General features: G+C 48.8%; 2 protein-coding genes across 3 annotated transcripts in view; one reads left to right on the forward strand and one right to left on the reverse strand.

The window, feature by feature from the left end:
- Positions 1-22,702, forward strand: part of Tubb6 (tubulin beta 6 class V) — a 192,041-nt gene extending 169,339 nt beyond the window's left edge. Inside the window, exons 1-4 of one of the 2 annotated variants that reach the window (XM_051200805.1) lie at positions 10,655-10,762; positions 11,287-11,395; positions 12,849-12,959; positions 21,220-22,702. In XM_051200805.1, the coding sequence (XP_051056762.1) occupies positions 10,706-10,762; positions 11,287-11,395; positions 12,849-12,959; positions 21,220-22,286 (1,344 nt within the window). In that variant the 5' untranslated portion in view covers positions 10,655-10,705 and the 3' untranslated portion in view covers positions 22,287-22,702. Of the gene's footprint in view, positions 1-10,654; positions 10,763-11,286; positions 11,396-12,848; positions 12,960-21,219 lie in introns of those variants that run through there. The other variant, XM_051200806.1, reaches the window with a different exon arrangement.
- A 1,272-nt stretch (positions 22,703-23,974) lies between these two features.
- Positions 23,975-25,225, reverse strand: part of Afg3l2 (AFG3 like matrix AAA peptidase subunit 2) — a 41,907-nt gene continuing 40,656 nt past the window's right edge. The window contains exon 17 of the mRNA XM_051201203.1: positions 23,975-24,726. Coding sequence (XP_051057160.1) covers positions 24,499-24,726 — 228 coding nt within the window. The 3' untranslated portion in view covers positions 23,975-24,498. The remainder of the gene's footprint in view (positions 24,727-25,225) is intronic.

The following is a 25,225-nucleotide window of genomic DNA, read 5'->3' on the forward strand; positions in this document are numbered from 1 at the left end:
GTTTGGCTCTTTTAGAAACTTCTAGAAAGTGATAAGGCTGGAGGAAGGAGACCTCTCTCTCTCTCTCTCTCTCACACACACACACACACACACACACACACACACACACACACACACACACACACACACACATCCTGTGGATTTCAACCCTATAAAAGGAACAAGGTGTCCGCCTTCTGCTGTCCCTGTAGTGACAGCTCAGGAGGGAAGGGGTGTGGCCTGAATGGGAGGCCTCAGAACTCAGTGCCCCGCCTCCCCCGCCCCCCAGGGCTAGCATCACTTCCCCAGGATCCAACCCTCCTCAGAAGCCACTGCCTGGCTTCCAAAAAAGGAATTTTCACTTCGGATTGATCCCGTTGAGTCAGCCAGTTCTCGGGCTCTGCTATTCAGTTGCCAGCAGGGGAGGTGGGGGGCTGTCCTTTTCCTCTCAGGATGCAGGCGGGGGTTTGGGGTGGGGTGGGGTGGAGGATACTGCCAAGGGAGACCTAGGGAGGGACTGAACTCTCGTCACCCACCCCCTCCCTGTGAGAAGGGGCTAGCAGCTAGGAGAACCACCTGATGCTGGGAAACTCCTGAACAGGTGGCAGGTCTGTCTGCCTTTGTCCACAGCTCCCCGGTTAGTCATTGACCCTGGACAGAGCAGTTTCTCCCAGAATTCTCAGGAGAGGCAGGAAGACCTGCTGAGAGGAAGCCACTGAGGTGGGTTCTGTGTCATCAAAGGCTGCACAGTGCTCTTTAAAGAGCTTTTGAAGCTGGGGGCGAGAGGGGGGGCCGTGAGCAATCACCCTATATATGGAAGGCCCTCAGCAAGAGACAGTTCTCTGTCTCTGGTTCTGATTAGGCGGTATGTTTTCCAGCGTGACACTCTCTCATTCTGATCTTAGTTTTTCTACAACCTTGCATCTCAAGGAGAAGCAGGAGCAGGCTAGGTCCACTCCAGCAGGAGTGGACTATGTGGGGCATTCGATGCTACCAGTACCCAAGCCATTGCTGAGCCCACTCATGCAGATGTTCCTGTCAAGGGCTGTTTGTTCCTGATGGATAAGGCTAGGCACAAGAAGGGTATTATTTCTTGTATCTAAAATAACAATTCAGAAAAAGAAAGAAAGAAGTTCTCATGAACTCAGAGTTAAGCTTTGTTTTATGTATATGATTGTTTCATCTGCATGTATGTCTGTGTACCCTGTGCATGCCTGCTGCCCATGGTGGTCAGACGAGGTAATACATCACCTGGACTTGGAGATACAGATGGCTGTGAACCACCACATGTGTGCTGGGAACTGAACCCAGGTCCTTTGCAAGAACAAAGTGCTAACACTTCTACTTTGGGGTCAGTGGGCTGATCCAGCACTTTCTGTCACAGTTGGGCCAGCATATCATCCAAACCCTGAGAACATAGAATGAAGTATTCTAAAAGTTATTACCTCATGGCCAAGACAGGCTCCAGTAAATCTCTCCTGCTGGGGACAGATGTCCACCCGATCCTCTCTGTAAAATTAGGGTTCACCTTAGGTGGACAAGGAATTCCATTCCCAGAAAAGTCACTTTGAGCAAATTTTACTTTATTTTTTTATCATCATTATCATCATCGTTATTGAGACAGAGTCTCCCTACAAAGCTTTAGCTGACCTGGAACTCACTTTGTAGACCAAGCTGGCCTCAAACTAAGAGATCCACCTAGCTCTGCCTCCTGACATGCTGGGATTAAAGGCATGTGCCAACTTTGTGGCATTTTGCAGAAATTTTAAATATGTAAACATCATGCCTTTGGTCAGCAGGCATCTCTGCAGGGGTCACAATTCTGCTATTGCTCTTTTACCTGCTCTTTAGAAAACAATTGCTGCCCAGGCAGGGAATGCCACCACTCAGTGCCTTCAGCTGGCTTCCCATTTCCTCCAAGTTCTTCCAGTTCCCATAGATGCTCTCCTTGGGCCTTAAAAAAAAAATGTTTTTGTGTTTTGGTTATTTTTGGTTTCTCCAGACAGGGTTTCCCTGTGTAGCTTTGGAGCCTGTCCTGGAACTCACTCTGTAGACCAGGTTGTCCTCGAACTCACAGAGATCTGCCTGCCTCTGTCTCCAGAGTGCTGGGATCAAAGGTTTGTACCACTACCAACAGCTTGTGTTTTTTCTTTTCCTCTGGATGACACCCCCAACCCTGCCTATCTTTTTCCTTAATGTCAAGAAACAAGGACATCCACACTCCTGAAATGCCCTGGGGCACAGGGCATGCTGGCTGCTTTCCCAATAGCCCAGGGTTTTCACATGTGGGTCCTCTTCAGTCAGGAAACCCTTTGTGATCTCAGCACAGAGATGAGCCTCTGCCACTGAGGACAACTGTCATCAGCCAGGGTCCTTCTGTCACTGGCGTCCTCTCCTTCCTGCCATCTCCTTTGGGACTCCTGCTCTTTGTCACAGTTAAATCTTCAATTCTCCACCAGACTCCAGAGTTAAATGTATGAATAGGCTGGAGCCTGGATGGCAGCCTACAGCCACACCTAGACCTTCCACAGCCCTGAAAGCCGTGGCTAGCAGAAGGGGGCTCCTTCAAGTCACGAGACTCATGCATACCAAGACCCAACAGTACAGCAGACACACAAGTGCCTTTTGGTTTTGATTTTATTTTCCTGGGTTTTATGAAACAGGATCTCTCTACATAGCCGTGGTTGGGCAGGAACTCACTGTATAGAGCAGGCTGGCCTGGAACTCACAGAGATCTGCCTCCCTCTGCCTCCCAATCACTGGGGTTAAAGGAGTGTGCCCCCATGCAGGAGGGTTTTAATGGGCAATTTCCTCTTCTCTGTCTGTCCATTCTCTGTCCCTACCACTCCCTGCCGTTCTCTGAGCCACCTGCTTCATGGGGGATTTTATACAGGAGAACTGAACTTTCTAAGCAGTCAAGCAAAAGGGGATTTTGCAGGTATAAACCAGGGCTCACCACCCTGTCATTGTTGGAGCAGGATCAGAAATGGGCTGGGCCTTGCCTCTGTCATCACCCTCCTGTGGCAGAAGAGGTTTTGCTGCTGCAATTACCTTGGGCATCACATGACTCTCTCCTGAGCCGGGGATGTAAAAAGGAGGGTTCTGCTTCCAGAGCAAACCAAGAACCTTGCATCATTTGCCCTCAGATCTCTAGCATTCCCCTCCTGGTTCAGGTATGCGCTGCACAGTGGTGCACACCTGTAGCCCCAGAGTTCCCAGGAAGAGTCATAGAGTCCAGAAGTTCCAGGACAGGACACAAAACTTTTAAAACACTGGTCATAGCACTGGGCCCCCCTGCTGTCCCTAGGCCTCCTTATCTAGGTCCCAGCTTGCTCTAAGATGACTCAGGAAGGAGGCCACCATGCCACCTGTGTCATGATGAGTAGAAGGACCCTTCTGCTATTTCTTCTCAGCCATGTTTCCAGCATCCTTGGACCCATAGTCCATGAAGGGTTGTCTGAGGGTGCGGGGTGGGTGGGGTATCATCACCTGCTGTGGATTCTTCAGGCCTGTTGTTGCCTGCCAAACTCGGTCTAGGTGGCAGATGGTCACATAAAAATAGCCCCAAAGCTCTTAGTGGGCCACTTGTCCAGCTGTCCTGCTGAATGGAAGGCAGATGAGCAGGTGAAGGAGGATGGTCCCTGGCTAGGCCAAAGGTGGCGTTGTCACCATGGGGTAGTGAAAGCCCTACATCAGGAGTGCAGGCCAAGACTAACATCTCAGCCGGCAAAACGTGGTGACCCTGATCGCCCTGTAAAATTCCTTCCCCTGTCGTGGGAGCTAGACAAAAGGTCCTCCTGTCTCATCTATTCCTTTCTTGTTCTGGTCTTTGTTATTGTTGTTTTAGTTTTTCAAGACACGGTTTCTCTCTGTAACAGCCCTGGCTGTCCTGGAACTAGCTTTGTAGACCAGGCTGGCCTTGAACTCACAGAGATCCACCTGCCTCTGCCTCCTGAGTGCTGGGATCAAAGGCATGCACCACCCCCCACCCCCCACCCCCGGGACTGTTTCATCTGTTTCTAATCCATGGCAGCTTAAAGCGGTCTGGTTGGTGGCTCTGCCAGCTTGAATTTGGCCTGACCTATGGGCAGCTTCACTTGTTTACAGATATAGGGACTGGAGCATGGATGAAGCCTTGAAGCACTTGAAACAAATGAAAACACACAGGAGGCCGTGGGGGCACAATACAGGTGGGTAAAACACTAGCCACCAAGCCTGACAGTCTGGGGTGGATCCCCAGAACCGACAGGAGACTAGTAGAAGAACAGAACAACTGACTCCTCAGTTGTCTTCTGACCTCCACACATTCCATGGAGGGAGCACGTGCGCGCGCGCACACACACACACACACACACACACACACACACACACACACACTCCAGACTACCGTTGCACATCTGAAAAACACAAATGTACCATCTTGGACAGGATGACCTGCTCCATGGAGGTGGACACTTGGCACACAGCACTTGGTTTTCCCCTGGATTCTGGACCATATACTTGACATTTAGTAGCAAATGTCACTTGGAAGGGAAGGGTTAAAGAATGGAGGGATGAGTTGTAGGGGTGGTGGTGTGGTGGGGGGGAGGGGGCTGTTTTGTGAATCACTGGCCAGCTGAGAGCCAGGGAGTGGCTGCTGCTGAATTCCAAAGAACAGCTGAGCCAGCTGGGGAGGGGCGAACTCATGCCAGAACTGAGTTAACTCTCTCCACATAGCTACAGTTTTGTCTTCCAGAAGAAGTAAAGAGGATTTGACGACATCACTTCTGCTGCCAGTTTGTCCCAGTAAATCCACTAAGCTGAGAGTTTTCCGTCCCCAGAGCTGCCTGGGAGAAGCAGATTTTCCACCTGTCAAGGGAAAAGGCAGGGGTGTGGGCAGTGTGAAAACAAACTCCCACAGTGAGCACAGCACTCCACGCGTATCTCTGCCGCATCTGCTCACTTCCTAACAGTGCAGTTGGTGAGAGGAGGGGCTGGGAAAAAACAGGCAGATCCAAATGTTCTAGAGCCCTCCAGGGGCAGGAAAAGGCCAGAGGGAGTGAGGCAAGCAGCCTGAGGGGCTCTTGCAGAAGTTTTAGAAGTTGATGAACACACAGTCGGGCATCTGGGCAGAGTTTAGAGATGGAAACCTGAACCCCAGGGACAGATATTGCAGCCATGAAGAAAGCAGGCAATAGAAAGTTAAGTGGTGCTTCCCCAGGGGTGGTCCTGGTACTCTAAGGAGACTGGGAATTCAAGATAGGGAAGCCAGGCAGGGTCCACATCCCAGGCAGGGTCCACATCCCACATACCCAGGGGTACGAAAATGGACCAGAACAAGACTTGGAGCTGGAGCCAACTGAAATAGCTGTTCTGCACATCACTCCACAAAGATAGCTGATTTGGACACAGGTTTTGATGCATAAGACTTTCATCAGGAAGGGACATTCTGCTGGTAACAGGACAACTGTTCCATCATGAGCACAGTTTGGAAACCATAGAGAGCTTGGGGAGGGAAGGCAAAGGTCATTATGCTATCCCATTTGAAATGGACTGCGGTGTCACTCAGCCATATGATCTGTGGTCTGTATCAATGCCAAACGATCTCATATCAGCAACTTCTCAGTTTACAGATGAAGAACCCAGCAACAGTCCTCACCATTGAGACAGCCAGGTCCTAGGTATCCCAGGGGTCTACAGGCCTAGGCATCCAGCCAGTCCATTTCTAACTTCTCTGAAGGGTCTGCTGGGTCAACCCAAATATATCCTACTGGAGAGCTCCTCCACGGAACTTCCTACCTGTCCCCTCACACCTTACAGCCAGCCTTCTGTCTCCACCCTTCTTCCTTAGCAGTAATGGGGGGGGGGGGGAAATTCCACCGTGACTGGGTGCCTTGGTGCGTTCCTGTGATCTTACCACTTGGGAGGCTGAGGCAGGAGGATTGTGAGATTGGAACCAGACTGAGACTATGCCTCATTCAAGGAAAGAAACAAACAGAAAAAAGCAAATGAAGAATGACTGAAATCACTGGACCATCATTCTTATTATTTTTCTATTTTATAAAAATGGCATGCATGTCAATGGGCCGCCATGTGATGGTTTGATTCAAGTACACACGGTATAATGTACAAACCGGGTAAGTTCATTTACCGCTTTGTTCCAGATTGCTTTCTATGACTGTGATGAACTCCGGGGAAGAAAGGGTTTATTTCCGCTGACAGCTTAACATCTAACCTGAAGGGAAGTTAGGGCAGCTGAATCAGAGGCCATGGAGGGTTCCACTTTGCCGGCTTGCTCTCATACTTTGCTGACTTTTCTTTTTTGTTTTGTTCTATGAGACAGGGTTTCTCTGTGTAACAGCCCTAGCTGTCCTGGAGTTCTCTCTGTAGATCAGGCTGGCTTCAAATTCACAGAGCTGCACCTGCCTCTGCTTCTCAAGTACTAGAATTAAAGACATATGCCATCATCACCCAGCTTAATTTACTTTCTTATACTACCCAGGACCACCTGCCCCACAGACTTGCCCACCAACATCTACCTAAAACTGATAATCAATCTCCACCCATCCTTCCCTCCTGACTACATAGCCTCTGGTAAACTATTCTGCATTCAACTTCTTATATTTCATATATGTACATAGTTAATTTTTTCTAGTGATGAGAATTAAGCTAAGGATCCAGGGTGTGCTGGGCATTCCTGGCCCACATCCAAGAATGATTTTTTATCTGTTTCTAATGTTCCCAGCACCTGCTAAGGATGACCAATAGCACCTATCACTAGGGCTGGCATTTTGCAAGCTCTAGCTATTTCTAGAACAAAAGTGTGAGCAAATCATGAATCATCACTAAACACTAAAAATAATGTTTTATAGTGAAAGAGATGCACCTCACTGACATGGCCCTGACCCTCAAACTTCTACAGAGAAGGCCATTGAGCTCTGGGTTCTGTCTCTGAGGGACCCAACAGGGAGGTAGGGCTGTAAAAAAGACAAGTCAGAGGCTCTTGGGAAGGCCTTTGGGGGGGACAGTAGTCATAAGTGCCTCTTTCTCCCCTACCTTCTCTCTCCTTACTCCTAGCTAAAATTCGGAACAGAACACTCGTTATCTTGGGTAGGAAATTGCTTGGTTGCAAATTAAAGGGTCTGAGGGCACATCTCATATCTCTGCATTATACACACAAGGGCACAACACAGTTCCCATCTTACAATGATGGTATCTTTCATAAGCAGTGCGGTTCTTTAAAATGTGTTTTATTATTTATTGTGTGTGTGTAGGGGGGAATTGTGCACAATTAGAAGACAACTCTCAGAAGCTGATTTCTCTCCTTCCCTAGGAGGATCCAAAATTGAAGTTAGACTATCAGGTTTATGTGATAAGCACGTGTACCCACTGAGCCATCTCCTTGGCCCCATCTGGTCTTGATTCTGTGATGAAAACAGTCAGGGTCCCAAGGAGGTCTTTCTTCAGGCCTGTGGAGTGTGGGTTCACAGACCCCTTCCCCAAACCTGTCAGGGAGCTGGGCCCACTATCCTTATGACAGAACTATCAGGGATCATCCCCACGAAAGTGTGAGCTGTCTTTGCCAGAAGTCTTTCTAGTAGCATGAAGGATTTTTTATTTTTTGTTTTTTCTTCAAGATAAGGTTTCTCTGTCACAGAGATCCGCCTGCCTCTGCCTCTGGAATTCTGGGATTAAAGGCATGTGCCACCAACATGCCTGGCTGATTTGATCATTTTATAATATATACATGTATCAAGGCAAATGGGACATGTGATACACATATAACCTTTTGTCGATTAAAAATAAGTTTGTTTGTTTGTTTTCTTGATACAAAAATTCTTTAAAATGGAATAGATGCCCTGAGGGTAAGGCTCTGTGGTAGCACTTGCCTGGTACAGCAGAGGCTGCTGCTCCATCCCTCATACAGCCAGGCAGTGGGGTCATACACCTTTAATCCCAGCACTCAGGAGGCAAGGCAGGTGGATCTCTGTGAATTTGAGACCAGCCTGATCTACAGAGTGAGTTCCAGGACAATCAGGGCTACACAGAGAAACCTTGTCTCTAGGGGAAAAAAAAAGTAAAACAAGGATAAAAGAGCTGGGCGTGGTGGCACATGCCTCTAATCACAGGAAGCCAAGGCAGGAGATCTTGAGTTTGAGGCCAGGCTCAGAATCAGTAAGTGAAGAATAAGTTTGTAACATACTCAGGTGATATGCAACAGGCAGCTTCTGGGTTTGGAGGGAGCTCTGTCTGTCTGTGAATTTGTGTAAGCCGGAGCAGGCGCCTTTTAGTTACAGGTCACTGCAGGCTGATGGACTTGAATTGGACCATAACTATATCCATGTGCTCACTGACATGGGTAGGAGTGCTTCAGGGATTAGAGAACTTCTGGAGTATCAAGTTTGGACAGTGATTTATGGAAGGCAACATGTACTAGAAGAGCATAACAAGCTAGATATGGAGCTGATGGGGTGACCAGGCTCTGGCCCCCAGCAGCAGGCCATGGTCAGGGTCAGAACTACTGCTACCCTAGACCCAGTTAAGGGAGCCCTCAGGCTGCCTTCCCAATGTGCTCGTTCGGCTTTAATCACTGTTCTAGACTGTGCTGAGGCCCCAGACCTCAGGATTCCTGAGCCTACTGCATTCAGGGCCTTGTCTTGCCTCCAGGTGGCTGGAGAATGGTATGTGGGCAAAAAGATGAATTTGTATCAGATGTAGGCTGGTTAGTATAAAGGGAGAGATCCTTCCCAGTGTGGGGGAGTTGGGGGTGGGGAGGGATGGCGTTGAGTGGAGAGTTGGGAGATTCAAGTACTGTCCCACTGTCTCCCCCTCATCAAGCTCCAAGGAGACGTAGAGTTCTAAGTTTGCCACTGGCTTTCCAGATACCAAAAAAGATGTGGTGTGTATGTGTGTACATTCATAAGCATATGCACAAATTTGTGTGTGTGCTGGGGATTAAACCCCAGACCTTTTTAATGCAACTTGAGGAGGAAAGGTTTTGTTTGGCTTACATATCCTGAATCAGAATCCACTGAGGGAAGCCAAGACAGGAATTAAAACTGGGCAGGAACCTGGAGGCAGGAATGGATACAGAAACCATGGACGAATGCTGCTTACTGGCTTGTTCAGCTTGCTTTCCTATAGAACCTAGGACCACCATCCACAATGGACTAGGCCCTCCCCCCATCAATCACTAATTAAGAAAATGCCCTACAGATGGATCTGATGGAGGCATTTTCTCAATTAGGGTTCCCTCCTTTCAGGTGACTCTACCCAGGACACATGTCCACCCACATATCTCTCTCATACTTGGAGACAGGGTCTCATATAGCCCATTTGCCTCAAATGTGATATCTAGCCTAGATTGATCTTAACTGTCCGAGTGCTGGAAATACAAGCATGCATCACCATGCCTAATTTTATGAAGTCCTGGGAATTTGACCTGGGGCTTCCTTCATGCAGGATAGGTAAACACTGAGAAGTACTGAGTACTTCTCAAGAAGTACTGAGTACTTCTCAAGCTCCGCTCTAGGATTTCCTCGGTTTTCACAGATAAGAAATATGAGTGCACATCCTTAGGGACTCAGGATGGAAAAGCAAGCTGCCCCAGCCATTGTTCAGGATTTATTCCTGAGTCCCTAAGGATTTTCACCTGCTGGTGTTTCCCCTGTTCTTGGGTGAGATCTCTGACAGATTGCCAGATGAGCCTCCCATGAGATTGCAGAACATTCTGTTTTTCCTGGTGTCAGGACATGCCTGCCCTTCCTGTTGGTGCCCAGTCCTTATCGTTAGTGAGGGCATCTGAAAACAGCATGGGATTGCTTGCTGGAAGAGCTGGGACAGCCTCCAGGGTGGGATGGCCAGGAGTAGTAAAGACATTTGCTGAGGTCAAGAACAGACTCGAGGACCATCGTATCAGAAACTTGGGGCCTTGATTATCAGTTGCAGGGCACTCCCTCATCTTGCCCCTTGCCTCTGATGCGACTAGAAAGACAAGCTCTTTGGGTCCCTTTCCTCCTAGTCCTCTCCCTCCAACAGCACTGCCCCCTGTGTGCTTGTGCGCCTCCCTCTCGACAGCGCTCAGTTTTGTTTTGTTTTTTCTTCGAAAGTGAGGGAGTGAGGGTGAGGGTGAGAGCGAGCCCCAGCCCTAGAGGGCAAGCGCTTTCCCACCGCGTTAGGAATTGGAGGCTGTGTGGACGAGGCTGCTGTTAGTCAAATGCAGAGGTGGAGTCAGCGTATGGATGGTTCTGGGGAGGCAGGCGGAGAGGTGCAAGCTAAACACGCGTACCTCGGGTAGAGAGACACCCGAACGAATCCACAGGGTTCCAAAGGTCCCCCTCCACCCGCTGGGCTATGGGTGGCTCCCTCAGCTCTCCTGAAAGAGTTATAACTCATCCAGCTAGTAGGCGACCAATAGCCTGGGTACCAACAGCACCGAGGGGACAACAAAGGGTGGTACAGTGAGAGCTTAGGCTTCCCATCACCTCCTCCTCGGGAGTCGCCGCCAGTCCACTCTTTTTCTCCGGGCCGAGCCCCCTGGGTTCCAGCTGTTGGAACCGCGAGCCCAAGGCAAGGATCAGCCCGCTAGCTTTGGGGGCGGGGCGGGGACTGCAAGCGGGACAGCCCACTGCCATTGGCTGGGAAGACAAGGGCGGAGAGCCCATTAGGGTCGAGTCCCGGGAGCGCGCAGCGGTCGCAGTCACGCTGTCGTCGGGAGAGCCAGCGCCGGAGCGCAAACGCACCCGCCATGAGGGAGATTGTGCACATCCAGGCGGGCCAGTGCGGGAACCAGATCGGTACCAAGGTGGGCAGTGAGTGTCACCGGCCTCGGGAAGACCTCTCCTTGCTTCTCGGAGCCAGACTGACACTGCGCACTCCTGGGGGGGGCAAGCCCCGGAGAGCCCGCCCTGTGTCCTCGTGGCCAGACCCGGGGCTCTAGCCCAGAGAGTGGGCCACTGGTCCTGGGATCCGGCTCGAAGTGGGCCCCCAGTCCTAACTGCGGGGTCCAGAGAGTGCGCTCCAGAACCCGATCTGAGAGTGGGCCACCGGCCCCGGAGGGTGCGCCCTCGAGAGCTGGCCCCGGGGAGTGGGCCCCAGGTTCCTGCGGCTGACCCCCGTGACCCGGCCGGAAGAGTGGGCCACGGGTCTCCTCGCACCGACTCGGGATTCCGACCCAGAGTCTGAGGGCTCCGGGAGCCGGCTCAGCAGAGCTGGCCACAGGTCCCGGGGCGGGGCGGGGGGGGGGCATGGTGGCCTGGGCTCTCTGGGTGGCGGGGGCTCTCTGGGCTCCGGGTCTAACTCTCTGTCCCTTCGCCGCTCTCTCGCAAGTTTTGGGAAGTGATCAGCGATGAGCACGGCATCGATCCGGCTGGAGGCTACGTGGGCGACTCAGCGCTGCAGCTGGAGCGGATCAGCGTCTACTACAATGAGTCATCTTGTGAGTCGCACGGCTGCGGGCCGTTCTCCCCCCACCCCCACCCGCGCCACCCGGCCTCCGGCGCCGGCACCTGGCCTTCCCTGCTTCCTTTCGGGCTTGCCCGGACAGTACCCGACCGTCCCCAGGCCGGACCCCGGGCTACCCAGAGAGGAAGGTGCTCGGGGTGCGGTCTCGGTGCCCGGAGAGTTAGCTCAGGGAAAAGTTCGGGCGGGATGGAGCTGATGCCCAGCCACTCCCTCGCTCCCCCTGCAGCGGGAAACTCGCTCTAGGTCTGTTCAAACTGTGGGATCCCGCCTATCCTGAAGGCCCTGAGGCTTGAACCAGACGATCATTGTTGAGGTTGTGAAATCACCCCAGCGGTCCCAGGCCATCATTTTTCTTAAGCTTTTAAAAAACGGAGCAGAGTAACTAAATGGAAGGGAACGTTAAATGCTACATTTATTAGGGATGCTGGGCTAAAATTTTGAAAAACACTTGTTTAAGTGATTTTTTTTCTGGGCCTTCATCTAAAATTATGTTCACTTGACGCTAAAATTGCAGACAGCTCTGAGTAATTAACGGGGAGATTAGTAAAATTCCAGACCCTGAGTAATCCCAGTTTGGGAATGATAGCGCCTCTTGTCCTTTAGTAATTTTTATTATAAAAAAGTGTCACGCACCTTGCAAAACAAAAGAGCACCCAGAAATGACGCGGGCAGGCACTCCCGTGGCATGACATTGATAGTCTCTGGAGTCACCAGATTTTTAGTCACTTCCCACCTGTTCATCCAGAACTGAGAAGGGCGGTAGACATGAATCATGGGATATTCATTTAAGTAGACCTGGAACACCTAGACATGGAGGTTCTGGGCAGCTGGGAGAGACTCTCCAATGTACACTGCACTTCCTCTGAATCATGTGTGACCTCTGTGACACCCTTTCCTCTATTTGGCCAAGTGCAGGAGTGGTGGTGGGACACTTCCTCGAGGTCCACTAAAGCCCACCCTCACTTGGGAACGACTGCTTGCCCTGGTGTCATGCAGGGCTACACAGGCACTCGTGCTTAAATGAGCGAACTTCTAGGGACACAGAACCCCTGAGTTGCACCAAGGAGAGATGCTCAGACAGCTCGAATGCACATACATTCACACACAGGAATGGGGCAGGTGCCAAAAAGCAGAAGGGCAGTTCGCTGCCACGGACCTTGATTATTTCCATGTAGCTAGACCACGGAAGTACCGCTGTGTGATGGGAACTGGGAAAATGCAGTTGGCAGGAGAGTTTCTCTCACTGGTTCTGCTTATGGTCTAGTAGTCCCTCATCCCAAGGTAAAGATTCTTTGGGAGAAAGCACAGTGCCCTCTCTGAAAAGACACTGGTTATCCTAGCGAGGCGGCTCTAAGCTGGTGGGACTTGCTGAAAAGTTGGTTTTTCCAGAATCCTGGAAGTAACTTTTGTGGGCTTCCCCCCTCCAGCTCAGAAGTATGTGCCCAGGGCTGCCCTGGTGGACTTGGAGCCGGGCACCATGGACAGTGTGAGGTCTGGGCCTTTTGGGCAACTTTTCCGGCCTGACAACTTCATCTTCGGTAGGTCGTGTCTTGTTTGCTTGTTTTTCTCAATTATTGTTTCATGTTTGTTTATTGCACTGCCTGGGGTTGAACCCAGGAATCGGATTGCAATTGTCCACTTGTGGAAACCTGTAGATAGTCAAAAGGCTTCAGAGTTTGGAACATTCTGAATTTTCAGGCTAGGGATGCCAAGCCGTGCTTGTGAAAGGCAGAGTGTATTACAGAAACGGGAGAATTCTAAGGGTGATTCTTAGCCTATGAGTCTTACAGAGAGTGAATGTATCATGAAAAATCCCAGTCTCAGATCCTTCTTCAGAAGACCCCAGGCATACACAGAAAGGATCCCTTCAAGAACCTTGGCGTTCTGAGTTCTTATGAGAATCTCAGGTGAGGCATTGGCAATGGGTAAAGCACTTGCCTTAGTCTAAGCAGAATTCCAGCCCCGGAGCCCAGGACATGGAGGGAAGGGGAGGGTGCAGGAGGCTAAAGCAGTGAGAGGCCTTATCTCAAACAAATGGAAGATTTCTGACATGCACAGGTGGGCACAGGGGTGTTGCCACCCCCACACCAGATGAGTGTTTTCAGGTGTTCTGGCAAGTTCGAGCAGATTGGTAGTGATAGACACAGGGTCTCATGTAGCCACAGCTGATCTCAAACTCATTATGTAGTTGAGGATGACTTTGAACTGCCTCCCCCTCACAGGTGCTGGGATTAGAGCCGATGATGATGATGGGGTGTGTGTGTGTGTGTGTGTGTGTGTGTGTGTGTGTGTGTGTGTGTGTGTGTGTGTGGAGGGTTACAGCATGGCCCCTCACAAGTGCAGTCAGCTGGGAGGGGGATTCAGTTAGCCCAGGACCCATTTCACTGGGTTTCTGGCAACTAAGTTCCTTTTTACCATCACCCCCCCCCAATTAAATCCAAGAAAGGAAGTGACCCCCTGTCTCTGTCTCTGGGAGAGAGTTCACATTCCCTTCATTGTAAGCTAGTGTTTATTTTTCATTTTTACTTCCAGAAAGATTCATCACATTATCAAAAAAAAAAAAAAAAAAAAAAAAAAAGAAGGAAAGAAAGAAAGAAAAAGAAAAAAGAAAAAGAAAAAAAAAACTATACGCCGGGTGTTGCATACCTTTAATCCTAGCACTGGAAAGGCAGAGGCAGGTGGATCTCTGAGTTTGAAGCCAGCCTAGTCTACATAGCAAGTTCTAGGACAGCCAGGGCTGTGTAGAAAGACCCTGTCTCAAAAACAAAAAACAAAACAGAAACCATTTCACTTGCTATCCATGTCTGTGTAATCAGTCAGCTTTGGGGACCAAAGCTTAACCTGTCTTTATTCTAATTGTCTTCTGTTTTAATTACACCATTATGTGGTTTTTTTTTTTCCTTCACCGAGTATTAGCAACCATGCTCCATGTTAGTGTATAATTCTAAGATCTTTAGTTTTAATTGGTAAATAATGTAATTAGCTAATGGTAACTAATTAACTTTATGAGGACAAGGAAGCAATGTTTGTTCTTATAAAGAACATGGTAATGCGGTGACTGGGAAGAGGGCTTCACTGGTAGAGGGCTTGCTTTGCAAACACAAGGACTTGAATTCAGATCCCTGACAGCCCAGCACTCCATTGCATACCTATATTCCAGTCCCAGGAGACACGGAGCCAGGTGGACACCTGAGGTTTATTCAGCAAGCCAATAATGTAGCCAAATCAGAGAGTTAAGTCAGACCTGATGGAGGAAGAGACCCAGCATTGCTCTCTGGCTGACAACTCCTGCATGCATACATGCACCCACATGCATGTGTTCACACACAGAATACTGTAATGATCTGGGAGTGGTGGCATGGGCCTGAAATCTCAGCACTTTGGATGCCCAAGCAGAGTGTGGGAGTTTGAAGCCAGTCTGGGCTGTGGGAGACCTGCCTTAAACCAGCAAACAAAAGGGTACTATGAGAAATGGAGATACTGATTTAGTGGTTAAGGGCACCTGCTGTTCAACAGGATTGCTGGGACTTGCTGGCTTCCAGCCTGGGGAGTGGGGAAGAAACAGAATAGAAGAGGGGGACTCTTAAATGGACGGAATAAAACTAACTGGCATCCTTCTCTGGCCTCTGGGCATGTATGCATTCATATATGCATGTGTTCACACACATAGGTGCATACATAAATTTTTTAAAAAGAACATGAGTATATTAGCCCACAGAAGTTCTTTTTCTGATTTTGATTTAAGAGTAGACTCTTGAAAGTATAATAAACATTTAGGAAGACTTGGCAGGCTTCCCACAGGATAAGTGCCACCATAGTACAACTGTCTCTACCTGAACTTATTTTTTTTTTTTTTTTTGAGACAGGGTTTCTCTGTAGCTTTGGAGCCTATCCTGGAACTCATTCTGTAGACCAGGCTGGCTTCAAACTCAGAGATCCCACCTGCCTCTCTCTGCCTCCCAAGTGCTGGGACTAAAGGCGTGCACCACCAACACCCAGCTTGCCTTTACCCGAACAGTTTAAGTTTAATAAGCTGATACCCAAGTATTTATCCTAGTAGTGACATAGTACTCTGAGAACTGCTTCATCAGGATTGGGTGTGGCTTGGCAGAGCGCAAACATAGGATAAAGGAAGTCATGGGTGTGATTCCCAGAACCACAAAAACAAACCCAGAAATAAAAGGTTATAGGAGTCACCAAAACAACCCGAAAGTGTATAAAGTGTCTATGCTAAATGGAGACCCTTAGACACCGCTCACAAGACTGGCCCCAGAGAAACCTGAAGGCCCGTGTTCAAACAGCTGTCCAACACTTCTGTGAGGAAGGCACAGACCCCATCCCTGCTCTTTGGGAGAGTACAAGGAGCTTGTTTCTGGGTCTGCATGTTTATGATGTTCAAGTTACATTGCAATTTCTAGAATGTCGATGGTGTCTGTCCTCAATGGGGAGCAAAAGCGTGAGTAGTCAGAGTCAGCATGTTAGTTATTAATCCCTAGCCTTTTACATGCCTTAAGTCTGTTGTAAAGAAAATGTTAGGTTCCTTGGAGGTGTGTGGCGAAGGTGATGACTTGTTCACAGCATGGTCATGGCTTCCCTGCAGCTTTTCATGGTCCAGGTTGACTGCCTGCCCGCCATAGGCATGGGTCGGGCTCAGAGCCCCACCTGGCCTGGGTTGCTGGGCCCCAGGTGCACCCCTGTTATGAAACTGGGTCATCCCAAACTCTAGATGGGTTTCTCTGTGTAGCCCTGGCTGTCCTGGAACTCAATCTGTAGATCAGGCTGGCCTCAAACTCACAGAGATCCACCTGCCTCTGCCTCCCGAGTGCTGGAATCAAAGGTGTGCGCCACCACCACCCGGCATAATGTAGATTGTTAAGGAAGGTTGTCCTCACCTTCCTAGCTGTTGATTCTTGGATTAGCAAGACCAAGCACAGATCGAGGCAGTCTTATGCATCATCTAGTTTTTCAGTTGACCCTATGTATCCTCAAAACTGTTAGAAAATGGCATTAGGGGCTATGGAGAGCTTGCCATATAGGCATGAGGTCTAAATTCCATCCTTAGCATCCATTAAAGAAAAGAAAAAAACAAAACCGGGTATAGTGAGTGTGTACCTGTGGAGACAGGAGGATCCCTGGTACCTGCTGGCCAGGCAGTGTAGCTGAATCTGTCATCTCTGGGTTTGGTGTGAGCTTGTCCAAAAACACTAAGAAGAGTGAGGGAGAAAGATATTTCAATCTCTGACCTGCATGCTGTCCACACCACCAGGTACACAGTGTGCATGCGCACACATGCAAAAAAAAAGTATATTTTTGGTTGTGAGCCTAGCCTTTAATGGCTGAGCCATCTCTCAAACCCAAGAAAGTGATATTTAAAGCTCTTCCCAAATTTTAGCTGGCCTGAAACTTGAATCTACCACACCCAAGTTTATTTTTTTCATTTCTATTTGTGTGTGAGTGTGGCAGGTGTGTGTGGGTACTCACAAAGGCCAGTAGATGCTGAATCCTCTGGAGTTAATGGGCAGCTAATATCCAGTACTGAACCTGGGTCCTCTGGAGCCATCTCTTCAGCCCCAACTTCTCCCATTGTCCCCCCACTCCCTGTTAAGAATGTATTTTGAGACAGGGTCTCACTATTTAATCCTGGCTTGCCTGGAACATTCTATATAGACCAGGATGGCTTCAAACATAGCCTGCCTGTACCTCCCAAGAGTTGGGGTTAAAGGCTAATCCAGAGTGTTTAATTGTTTGTATATTTGTCTGTTTTTCGAGACAGAGTTTCACTGTGTTCTATAGTGCTGGCTGTCCTGGAACCCACTCTGTAGACCAGGCTGGCCTCGAACTCACAAAGATTCTCCTGCCTCTGCCTCCTGAGTGCATACACCACCACTGCCCACTAAGCATATTTAAAAAATTTAAGTTGTCCTGACATAAAAAAAAAATCGTCACTTGTCGAATGCTTATTATTTTAAATTTCTTCATTGTTACATCTATACCAACTGGCCAGTGAACTCATGCTCAGACTTTGTAGGTTCTGAGGATCTGAACTCATGCCCTCATTCGGAATTGTCCAATTACAGCTGACTCCAGGATGATTTCATTTTAGCTGGCTCATACTTGAGCAGCTTTGGTAAATTAAAATAGACCATAGTCAAGTAGGGCTTAGTAAGGGGAAGAGTGTGTGTGAGGACCTGTCCCCAGCACCAAAAGACTGAATCCATATGGTTTCAGTTCTGGATATAGTTTGAGATGGTTTAAAAAACACACCTGGTACTGGGTGTAGTGGCACGTGACTTTTGTCCCAGCACATGAGGCAGACCCAGGTGGATCTGAGTATGTGGTCAGCCTGGTCTACCTAGTGTGTTCTAGGATAGCCAAAGCTACCTCGTGAGACCCCAGTTTCCAAAAAGGGGGGGGGCATGGGGGAAGGAACTAACTGCATCAGTAATGTATAATTTTAAAAAGTGAGAGTTAACATTTGAGTTCCCAGTGATCATATGCTTTCAAAACTGCTTTTCTTAATTACCGGTTGCATAGCAGTCATGCCAGGGAGATTGTGGGAAGGAAGCTAAGTGCCAGACAGGCTGTTTCCTTAAAGGCCCTTTGTGGATTTGTAGTTTTCCTTGAGATGGAGGACTAGCTAAGGAGCCAGGGAGCACAGAGCTGGACAGCTTAGTTCTTCCCCCAGTGTGAGTTGGAGGAAAACTAGAGGGAGCACTGTGAAGAAACTCTAGGCGTCTGCAGTGTGCCTGCCAGGCCTCGGGGTTTTGCAGCCTGTGTTTAACAAGCTGGAGTCGTTTATTAATGGCCCAATGCATCATGTAACTGTTCAACTTATGACCCCTAAATATTTAAGCAGGGATGATCTGTTGCTATGAGACAGTGGCAAAATATTTTTAAAAGTTGCCAGCTTCCTTATTTTGTCAAGAGAGAATACTTTGGGGCTAATCTGTGCTATGAATAGGGAGTTGCTGGGAGAGTTCAGATTCACTGTAACACAGCTTTGAGTGAGTTTGGTGTGAGGTCCTGTGTCTTGCCTGCAGCTGCCTTCTATGCTTTCTGTACTTCAGATGAATGGCTAGGGTTCAGTCTGTGTGCATGGTCCTCCTGTAGAGCAGCCATGTGTCTACACTGAGTCCCCAGTACAAGGTCAAGTTGCCCCTAGATTCCAAGTTGCCCCCAGGGTTTGTTATGTTCATTGCCTGTCTTGAGCTCTGACCTGGCCTGCTGCCTTGTGTGGGAAGGGGCAGACACAAGTTTGTGGGTGCTCAGGAAGACAATGACTATCTGTGCTGCCCAGTGTTTTGTCATCTTGACTAAAGCTAGAGTCATTTGGGATAGAGAACTGCAATTAAGAAAAGCCTATGGGCAAACCAGTGCAAATCCTCTCTTTCTCTCTCTCTCTCTCTCTCTCTCTCTCTCTCTCTCTCTCTCTCCCCCTCCTCCTCCTTCCTTTCTTTCTTTCTTTTTTTTTTTTTTTTTTTTTTTTTTTTTTTTTTTTTTGAGACAGGGTTTCTCCGTCCTGGAACCCACTCTGTAGAACAGGCTGGTCTTGAACTCACAAAAATCTGCCTCCTCAGTGCTGGACTTAAATACATGCACTACACCTCCCAGCCAATGAAGCATTTTCTTGATTAATGATTGGTGTGGGAGGATCCAGCCCATTGTGGTGGGGCCATCCCTGGGCAGGTGGTCCTGGGTTCTATAAGAAAGCAGGCTGAATAAGCCATGATGAGCAAGCCAGTAAGCAGCCCCTCTCCATGGCCTCTGCATCAGTTCCTGCCTCGAGTTCCTGTCCTGACTTCCTGTCATGATAGACTATAAATCTTTCCCAAGTTGCTTTTGTTCATAGTGTCTTACCACCACCTTAGAGTCTTCTCGGAAGAGACCCAGCTAGGCTTCACTGGGCAGCACAGCTAGATAGGATGGAAGAGAACTCCTGTGTGTAAGAGGCCCATCCTAGACAAGCTTAGACCAGAGAAAAGCAAAGCAAGAAAATGGCTGCCTGAGATGCTAGAGGGGCAGTGTGCCCAGTAGGTGTGCTGTAGTCATGGAGCGGGTGTCTGCCCAGATCAGTGTGGAGCCATGCAGCTGCTCTGTCGACTGTTCTGGAACCTCACCACACCCAGTGGGGCATAGATGGTAGGAGAGTCTAGCACCCTCCTGAGGCTGGCAAAGTTGGGGGGGCAGAAACTTACCTTTTTGTGTGTATGAAAGTGTGAGGTCCCCTGGAACTGGAGATGGTTGTGAGCTGCCATGTAGGTGCTAGGGATTGAACATGGGGTTCTGCGGGAGAGTAGGCAGTGCTTAGTCGCTGAACCATCTCTCCAGCCTGTAAACTTACCTTTTAATATTGAAATGTGCTTAAAGTTTTCATTAAGAGTGAATTCAAAGGGTCTCAGATGTCCTTCCAAACATCACAAAAGTGAAGTGTGTGACAATGGGCACCCCCTCAGCCCCACAGTGGCCATGGGGTTATATCTTTAGGCAGGTAACTAGTGTCATAGATGGTTGGGGCTTTCTATGTACATTTACTCTTACATGTTTTGCACACACAACTGATCTGTGTTCAGGAAACGAAGTTTCCCTGTAAAGGAAGCCTGTCCAGTAGAATGAACTGCTCTACATAACATAGACTGACTAGATGGTTTCTCCTAGCCACTTGAACTGTCAATAAAACTTAAAACTCTGTAACCCGGTTAGGCTCCTTTCTACAACTGGACTGGATGTAATTTGAAGGTAGGAATTGTGTCTGTGCTGGTCTCCAATTATAGATGCAAAATCAATAGTTAGTTCCTAGGAAAATGTGCAATAATATTCCTAGAAGATTGGGTAATAAATGAGGTACCCCATTCATATTAAAAATTATTACTAGCCGGGCATTGGTGGCGCAGGCAGATCTGAGTTCAAGGCCAGCCTGGTCTACAGAGGTAGCTGAGGCTACACAAAGAAACCCTGTCTTGAAAAACCAAAAAGAAAAAAAAAAAAATGTATATAGTGCAGGACTTGAATCCTTTACCCCAAAATCCTTGAAACCAGATTTTTTTTGGTGTGTTGAAATATTTTCCTGTGTATGAGAAGCTTCCTTGCTGGTGGGACAGGGAACATGAGTTATGTTTACTATACACTTTATACACAGAACCTGATGGTGGTCCCATGCAGTATTTTCAGGGCTTCTGCTTTTTGACTGACTTCTCACATGAGGTCAGGTGTGGAATTTTCCACTAGTGGCATCAGATCAGTATTCCAAAAGTCTGGGGTTTGGAAGTGTTTTGGATTGCAGATCAGTGCAAAGTTTAGAAAGCTCAAAAGAAGGAAAGTAAATAACTGATGTGTATATCATGTCCTCTTGGAACTTTTAATTATGTGTCAAAGTTATCTTAAAAATAAAGATCGGCTGGGCATTGGTCAGGAGGCTACGTTTGAGGCCAGCCTGCTCAACAGAGTGAGTTCTAGGACAGCCACAATGGTCATGCAGAGAAACCCTGTCTAAAGAGAAATGTAGAAATAAGATCAGAGCCTGGACTGGATTTATTTACCATTAGTTTAATGTCCTGGGGTTGACTCCAGGTCCAGGACGTCTGCCTGCTAAGTGCACTCTTCTAGTGAGAGGGCCCCCACCCCTGTGTATGCAGTTGGCCTGTCTAAAGAGGTACCAGGTCTGCTCATCTGTTTTCTAGGCATTGTGGTGGGAACCTGTTGCCCGGTTCCTGTTCCTTTGCTCTCATCTCTTAACTCAGAAAATATTGACCGTGGAAGGCAGGTCACTGATGTCCTCTCTGGAATCTTGCGGTCTTGTAGGACAGACGGGCGCCGGGAACAACTGGGCCAAAGGCCACTACACTGAGGGTGCGGAGCTGGTGGATGCCGTGCTGGACGTGATGCGCAAGGAGTGTGAGCACTGCGACTGCCTGCAGGGCTTCCAGCTCACGCACTCGTTGGGCGGCGGCACAGGCTCGGGCATGGGCACCCTGCTCATCAGCAAGATCCGGGAGGAGTACCCGGACCGCATCATGAACACCTTCAGCGTCATGCCGTCGCCCAAGGTCTCAGACACCGTCGTGGAACCCTACAACGCCACATTGTCGGTACACCAGCTGGTAGAGAACACCGACGAGACCTACTGCATCGATAACGAGGCCCTCTATGACATCTGCTTCCGCACCCTCAAGCTTACCACACCCACTTATGGGGACCTCAACCATCTGGTGTCTGCTACCATGAGCGGTGTCACCACATCGCTGCGTTTTCCGGGCCAACTCAATGCCGACCTACGCAAGCTGGCTGTGAACATGGTGCCCTTCCCACGCCTGCACTTCTTCATGCCCGGCTTCGCCCCACTCACAGCCCGGGGCAGCCAGCAGTACCGTGCCCTGACGGTGCCCGAGCTCACACAGCAAATGTTCGATGCCAAGAACATGATGGCTGCCTGCGACCCACGCCATGGCCGCTACCTGACCGTTGCCACCGTCTTCCGGGGCCCCATGTCCATGAAGGAGGTGGACGAGCAGATGCTGGCCATCCAGAACAAGAATAGCAGCTACTTTGTAGAGTGGATCCCCAACAACGTCAAAGTGGCCGTGTGTGACATCCCACCCCGGGGCCTGAAGATGGCATCCACCTTCATTGGCAACAGCACTGCCATTCAGGAGCTATTCAAGCGCATCTCGGAGCAGTTCTCGGCCATGTTCCGCCGCAAAGCCTTTCTGCATTGGTTCACCGGCGAGGGCATGGACGAGATGGAGTTCACCGAGGCAGAGAGTAACATGAACGACCTGGTGTCCGAGTACCAACAGTATCAGGATGCCACAATCAATGGTGTCGAAGAAGCTTTTGAAGATGAGGATGAAGAAGAGATCAACGGATAGGGAGCCTTAAGATGCTACGGTGCACACCTGCTCTCTCCTTAGCCCTGATGGTGTGAGCATCGTACCCTGGTCTGCGCGCCACAGGCCCCTCTCAACCCACAGGCCCCTCTCAACCAAACACACCTCACCGTTCCCCAGGTTTTATCTGGAACAGAGTACTTTCTTTTACCTGACAATTGGCAGTCCCACCAGACCAGGGTGATTTTGCACAGGAACACGGAAAGCTAAGTAGGGGGCTGTACAGGGCTGAAGACAGCAACTACCCTCCATTAAGTGCCCGGCCAGCCATCAGAGTTAGTAGGGAGGTTAGAGTAAGGATTTGTTTTCACCCTAAAGTGCCACACAGTGTTGCCTTAATGGAATACACAATATGGAACTTCGTGACAATCCATTCATAATAAAATACTAAACCTGTTCTTTGGTCTCTTGAGCTTCATCAAAGCAATGTGATCTGTAGTTCTCATTTTTCAGAAACTGATTTTATGAGCTGTCTGGAGAAGGATCTGCTGTGGGTCTGGCTTCAAATGGTAGCACAAAGCTTGCCACACCCATTCCTGTGCAGGTGAGGTGGGTACAACTGACCCCCCATGTGTGTAACTTCCCAATACAAGAGACACCTCTCCTGCCCCTGGGTCTCAGGCTTGCCAGGACAGTGGCACCTCTTGCTGTTCTCGGGAGCAGGTGGGGAGGGCAGGAGGAGCCCCAGACACTTGGCTTGTGGCAGGCATGGCAGCTTAAGGACGGAATGTTGCCACTTTACCCACCTGAAAACTCGAGTTCCTACAGGTAAGCTAAGAACTGGCCACCCTGCAAACCACTGAAGGCCAATTCCTCCCTAGAAGCAACCAGGCCTCTGGCCAGTATTTCCCTTCCACAGAGAGCCTCAAGTTCCATTACTGCTTCTCTGTCGAGGACCCTATGTCTTTGGTTCATCACCATTAATACCCTCATGACTAAGTAGGCTGTACTTACAGCCTCAGAACAAGTCTCCATTGAATTACCACCTCCCAGTGGGGAGAAAGAGGGAGAATGTGGTCCTTCTGCAAATGATCATGCAGAGCTGGAGTGTATACCATCAAAAATAGTTCCTGCCTCCACTGGAAGTCTATTACAGGGATGACATGGTCTAAAAGAACACTGTCCCCACATCAGCCATGCACAAGGCAAGCTGGGATGTTTTCTTAAAATGCAGCTTAAAAGAAATACAAAACAGGCATGGTGGCTCACACCTATAAATAATCCCAATACTCAAAAAAACAAAGCACAGGGGTTTGGAGACATGGTTCAATAGTAAGAATACACATTGCTCTTGCAAAGGACCCAAGTTTAGTTCCCAACACCCATGTCTGGTAGCTTAAAACTACCTGTAACTCCAGCTGCAGGGGATCTGATATACTTTCTGGCCTCCATGGGTACTTGCACACACATAAACTTAATAAAGGCTGGAGTTAAGAACACTGGCTATTCCTCATAGGACCCAGGGTCAATTCCCAGTACCCACATCCAAGACTGACTCTTGGATCCAATAGCACCAGTCCAGGACATAAATCTGGAAGGCTGCAGCTTCCTGTGGGTGCTGACCAGACCAGCCAGGTAAGATTTGAAGGATTTATCTTCAAAAATGAAGACTGCTTAATTTCTTGACATTGTTTTCTAAACATAAGCACAGCACAGTGACCCTTCACATGTTCAGGGAAAAAAAGTACAATGTCCACCTTTTATTTCTGATGAAAAGAATCCGTATTTACACAATAAATTCGTGTTTTTAAATATGTTACAGTTCTCTATAGAAAACCATTCCATTAAAAGAGTAAGTGATCTGAATTCAAATTTTAAAATATTTGCTTGAATCAAAATATTCTTATTGGGACTCCGACTGAATTTCACCTAGCACTCCTGTAGAGATATCAGAGGAGGAGGAATGGAGTGGGGAAACTTTCTTCTACCAGGACAGCCTTGGCAGGTGGTGCTCTCTCTGCTGTTCCAGCCACTGTTTGTGAGGTCAAGGCTGAGGATCAGGCAGGAGAGCCCCCTTCAGAGGCCCTGGCAGGGCAGTTGCTGGCACTCCTGCAGCCGCAGACGGGGTCCTCTGCTCAGCTGGCTGAGTCAGCAGCCCACTTTGCAGCGGGGCTGTTGTGCTGGAGGCAGCTGCTGCTGAAACTGCAAACTGAAGTCCAGGGAGGACAAGGTAAAGTGGCCCCCAGCCCGGGGCCTAGCTGACAACCTTCTCGTTCAAGGGTTCCTCTTTCTCCTTCTCCTTCTTCTCCCGCTCCTTGTTCCAATCCTGCAAGCCCTCAGGAAGTGAAGTGTCCTCATCCAAGCTGCCAGTGCCTTCCACAAATTCTTCATACGTGGATTTTTCTGTAAACGGTCTGGGGCCCAGAAGTTCAACCATATCATTCTTATCTAATACTTCCTTTTCTAACAGTAATAGAGCAACCTGAAATATAAGGAATATAAGGAATTACCATTAAAAGCTACTTAGCAAATTTTACTCAAAAATTAAAATTTTTTACTTATATCTGACTGCATTCTAATAAAAACCCAAGGGTTTGGAAGGTAACTGTGACTCAGGGCACTTGCTGCTCTAGCTGAGGACCTGGGTCCAGTTCCAGCCCACTACCATCTTGTCACTCTAGTTCCAAGGGGTCTAACTCCCTCTCTGGTCTTTGAGAATACCAGACACACACAGTGTACATACATATCTGAGTTCAAAGCCAGTCTGGTCTACAAGAGCTACTTCTAGGACAGCCAGATCTATACAAAGAAGCCCTGTCTTGGGGGGGGGGGGGGTGAGAAATCTAAGACAACTAAACATGTCTCATAAATAAGATCACATGATTGTCTAGAGTAAGGTGTCCTTTATAGGCACAAATGTCCTTTATAGGCAGACAGGAAAACACATTTTGGTACATCTACACAATCAAGGATTATGTCGC

The sequence above is a fragment of the Phodopus roborovskii genome, unplaced genomic scaffold, assembly GCF_943737965.1.
Source record: "Phodopus roborovskii unplaced genomic scaffold, PHOROB, whole genome shotgun sequence".
In the NCBI taxonomy this organism is placed as follows: Eukaryota; Metazoa; Chordata; class Mammalia; order Rodentia; family Cricetidae; genus Phodopus; species Phodopus roborovskii.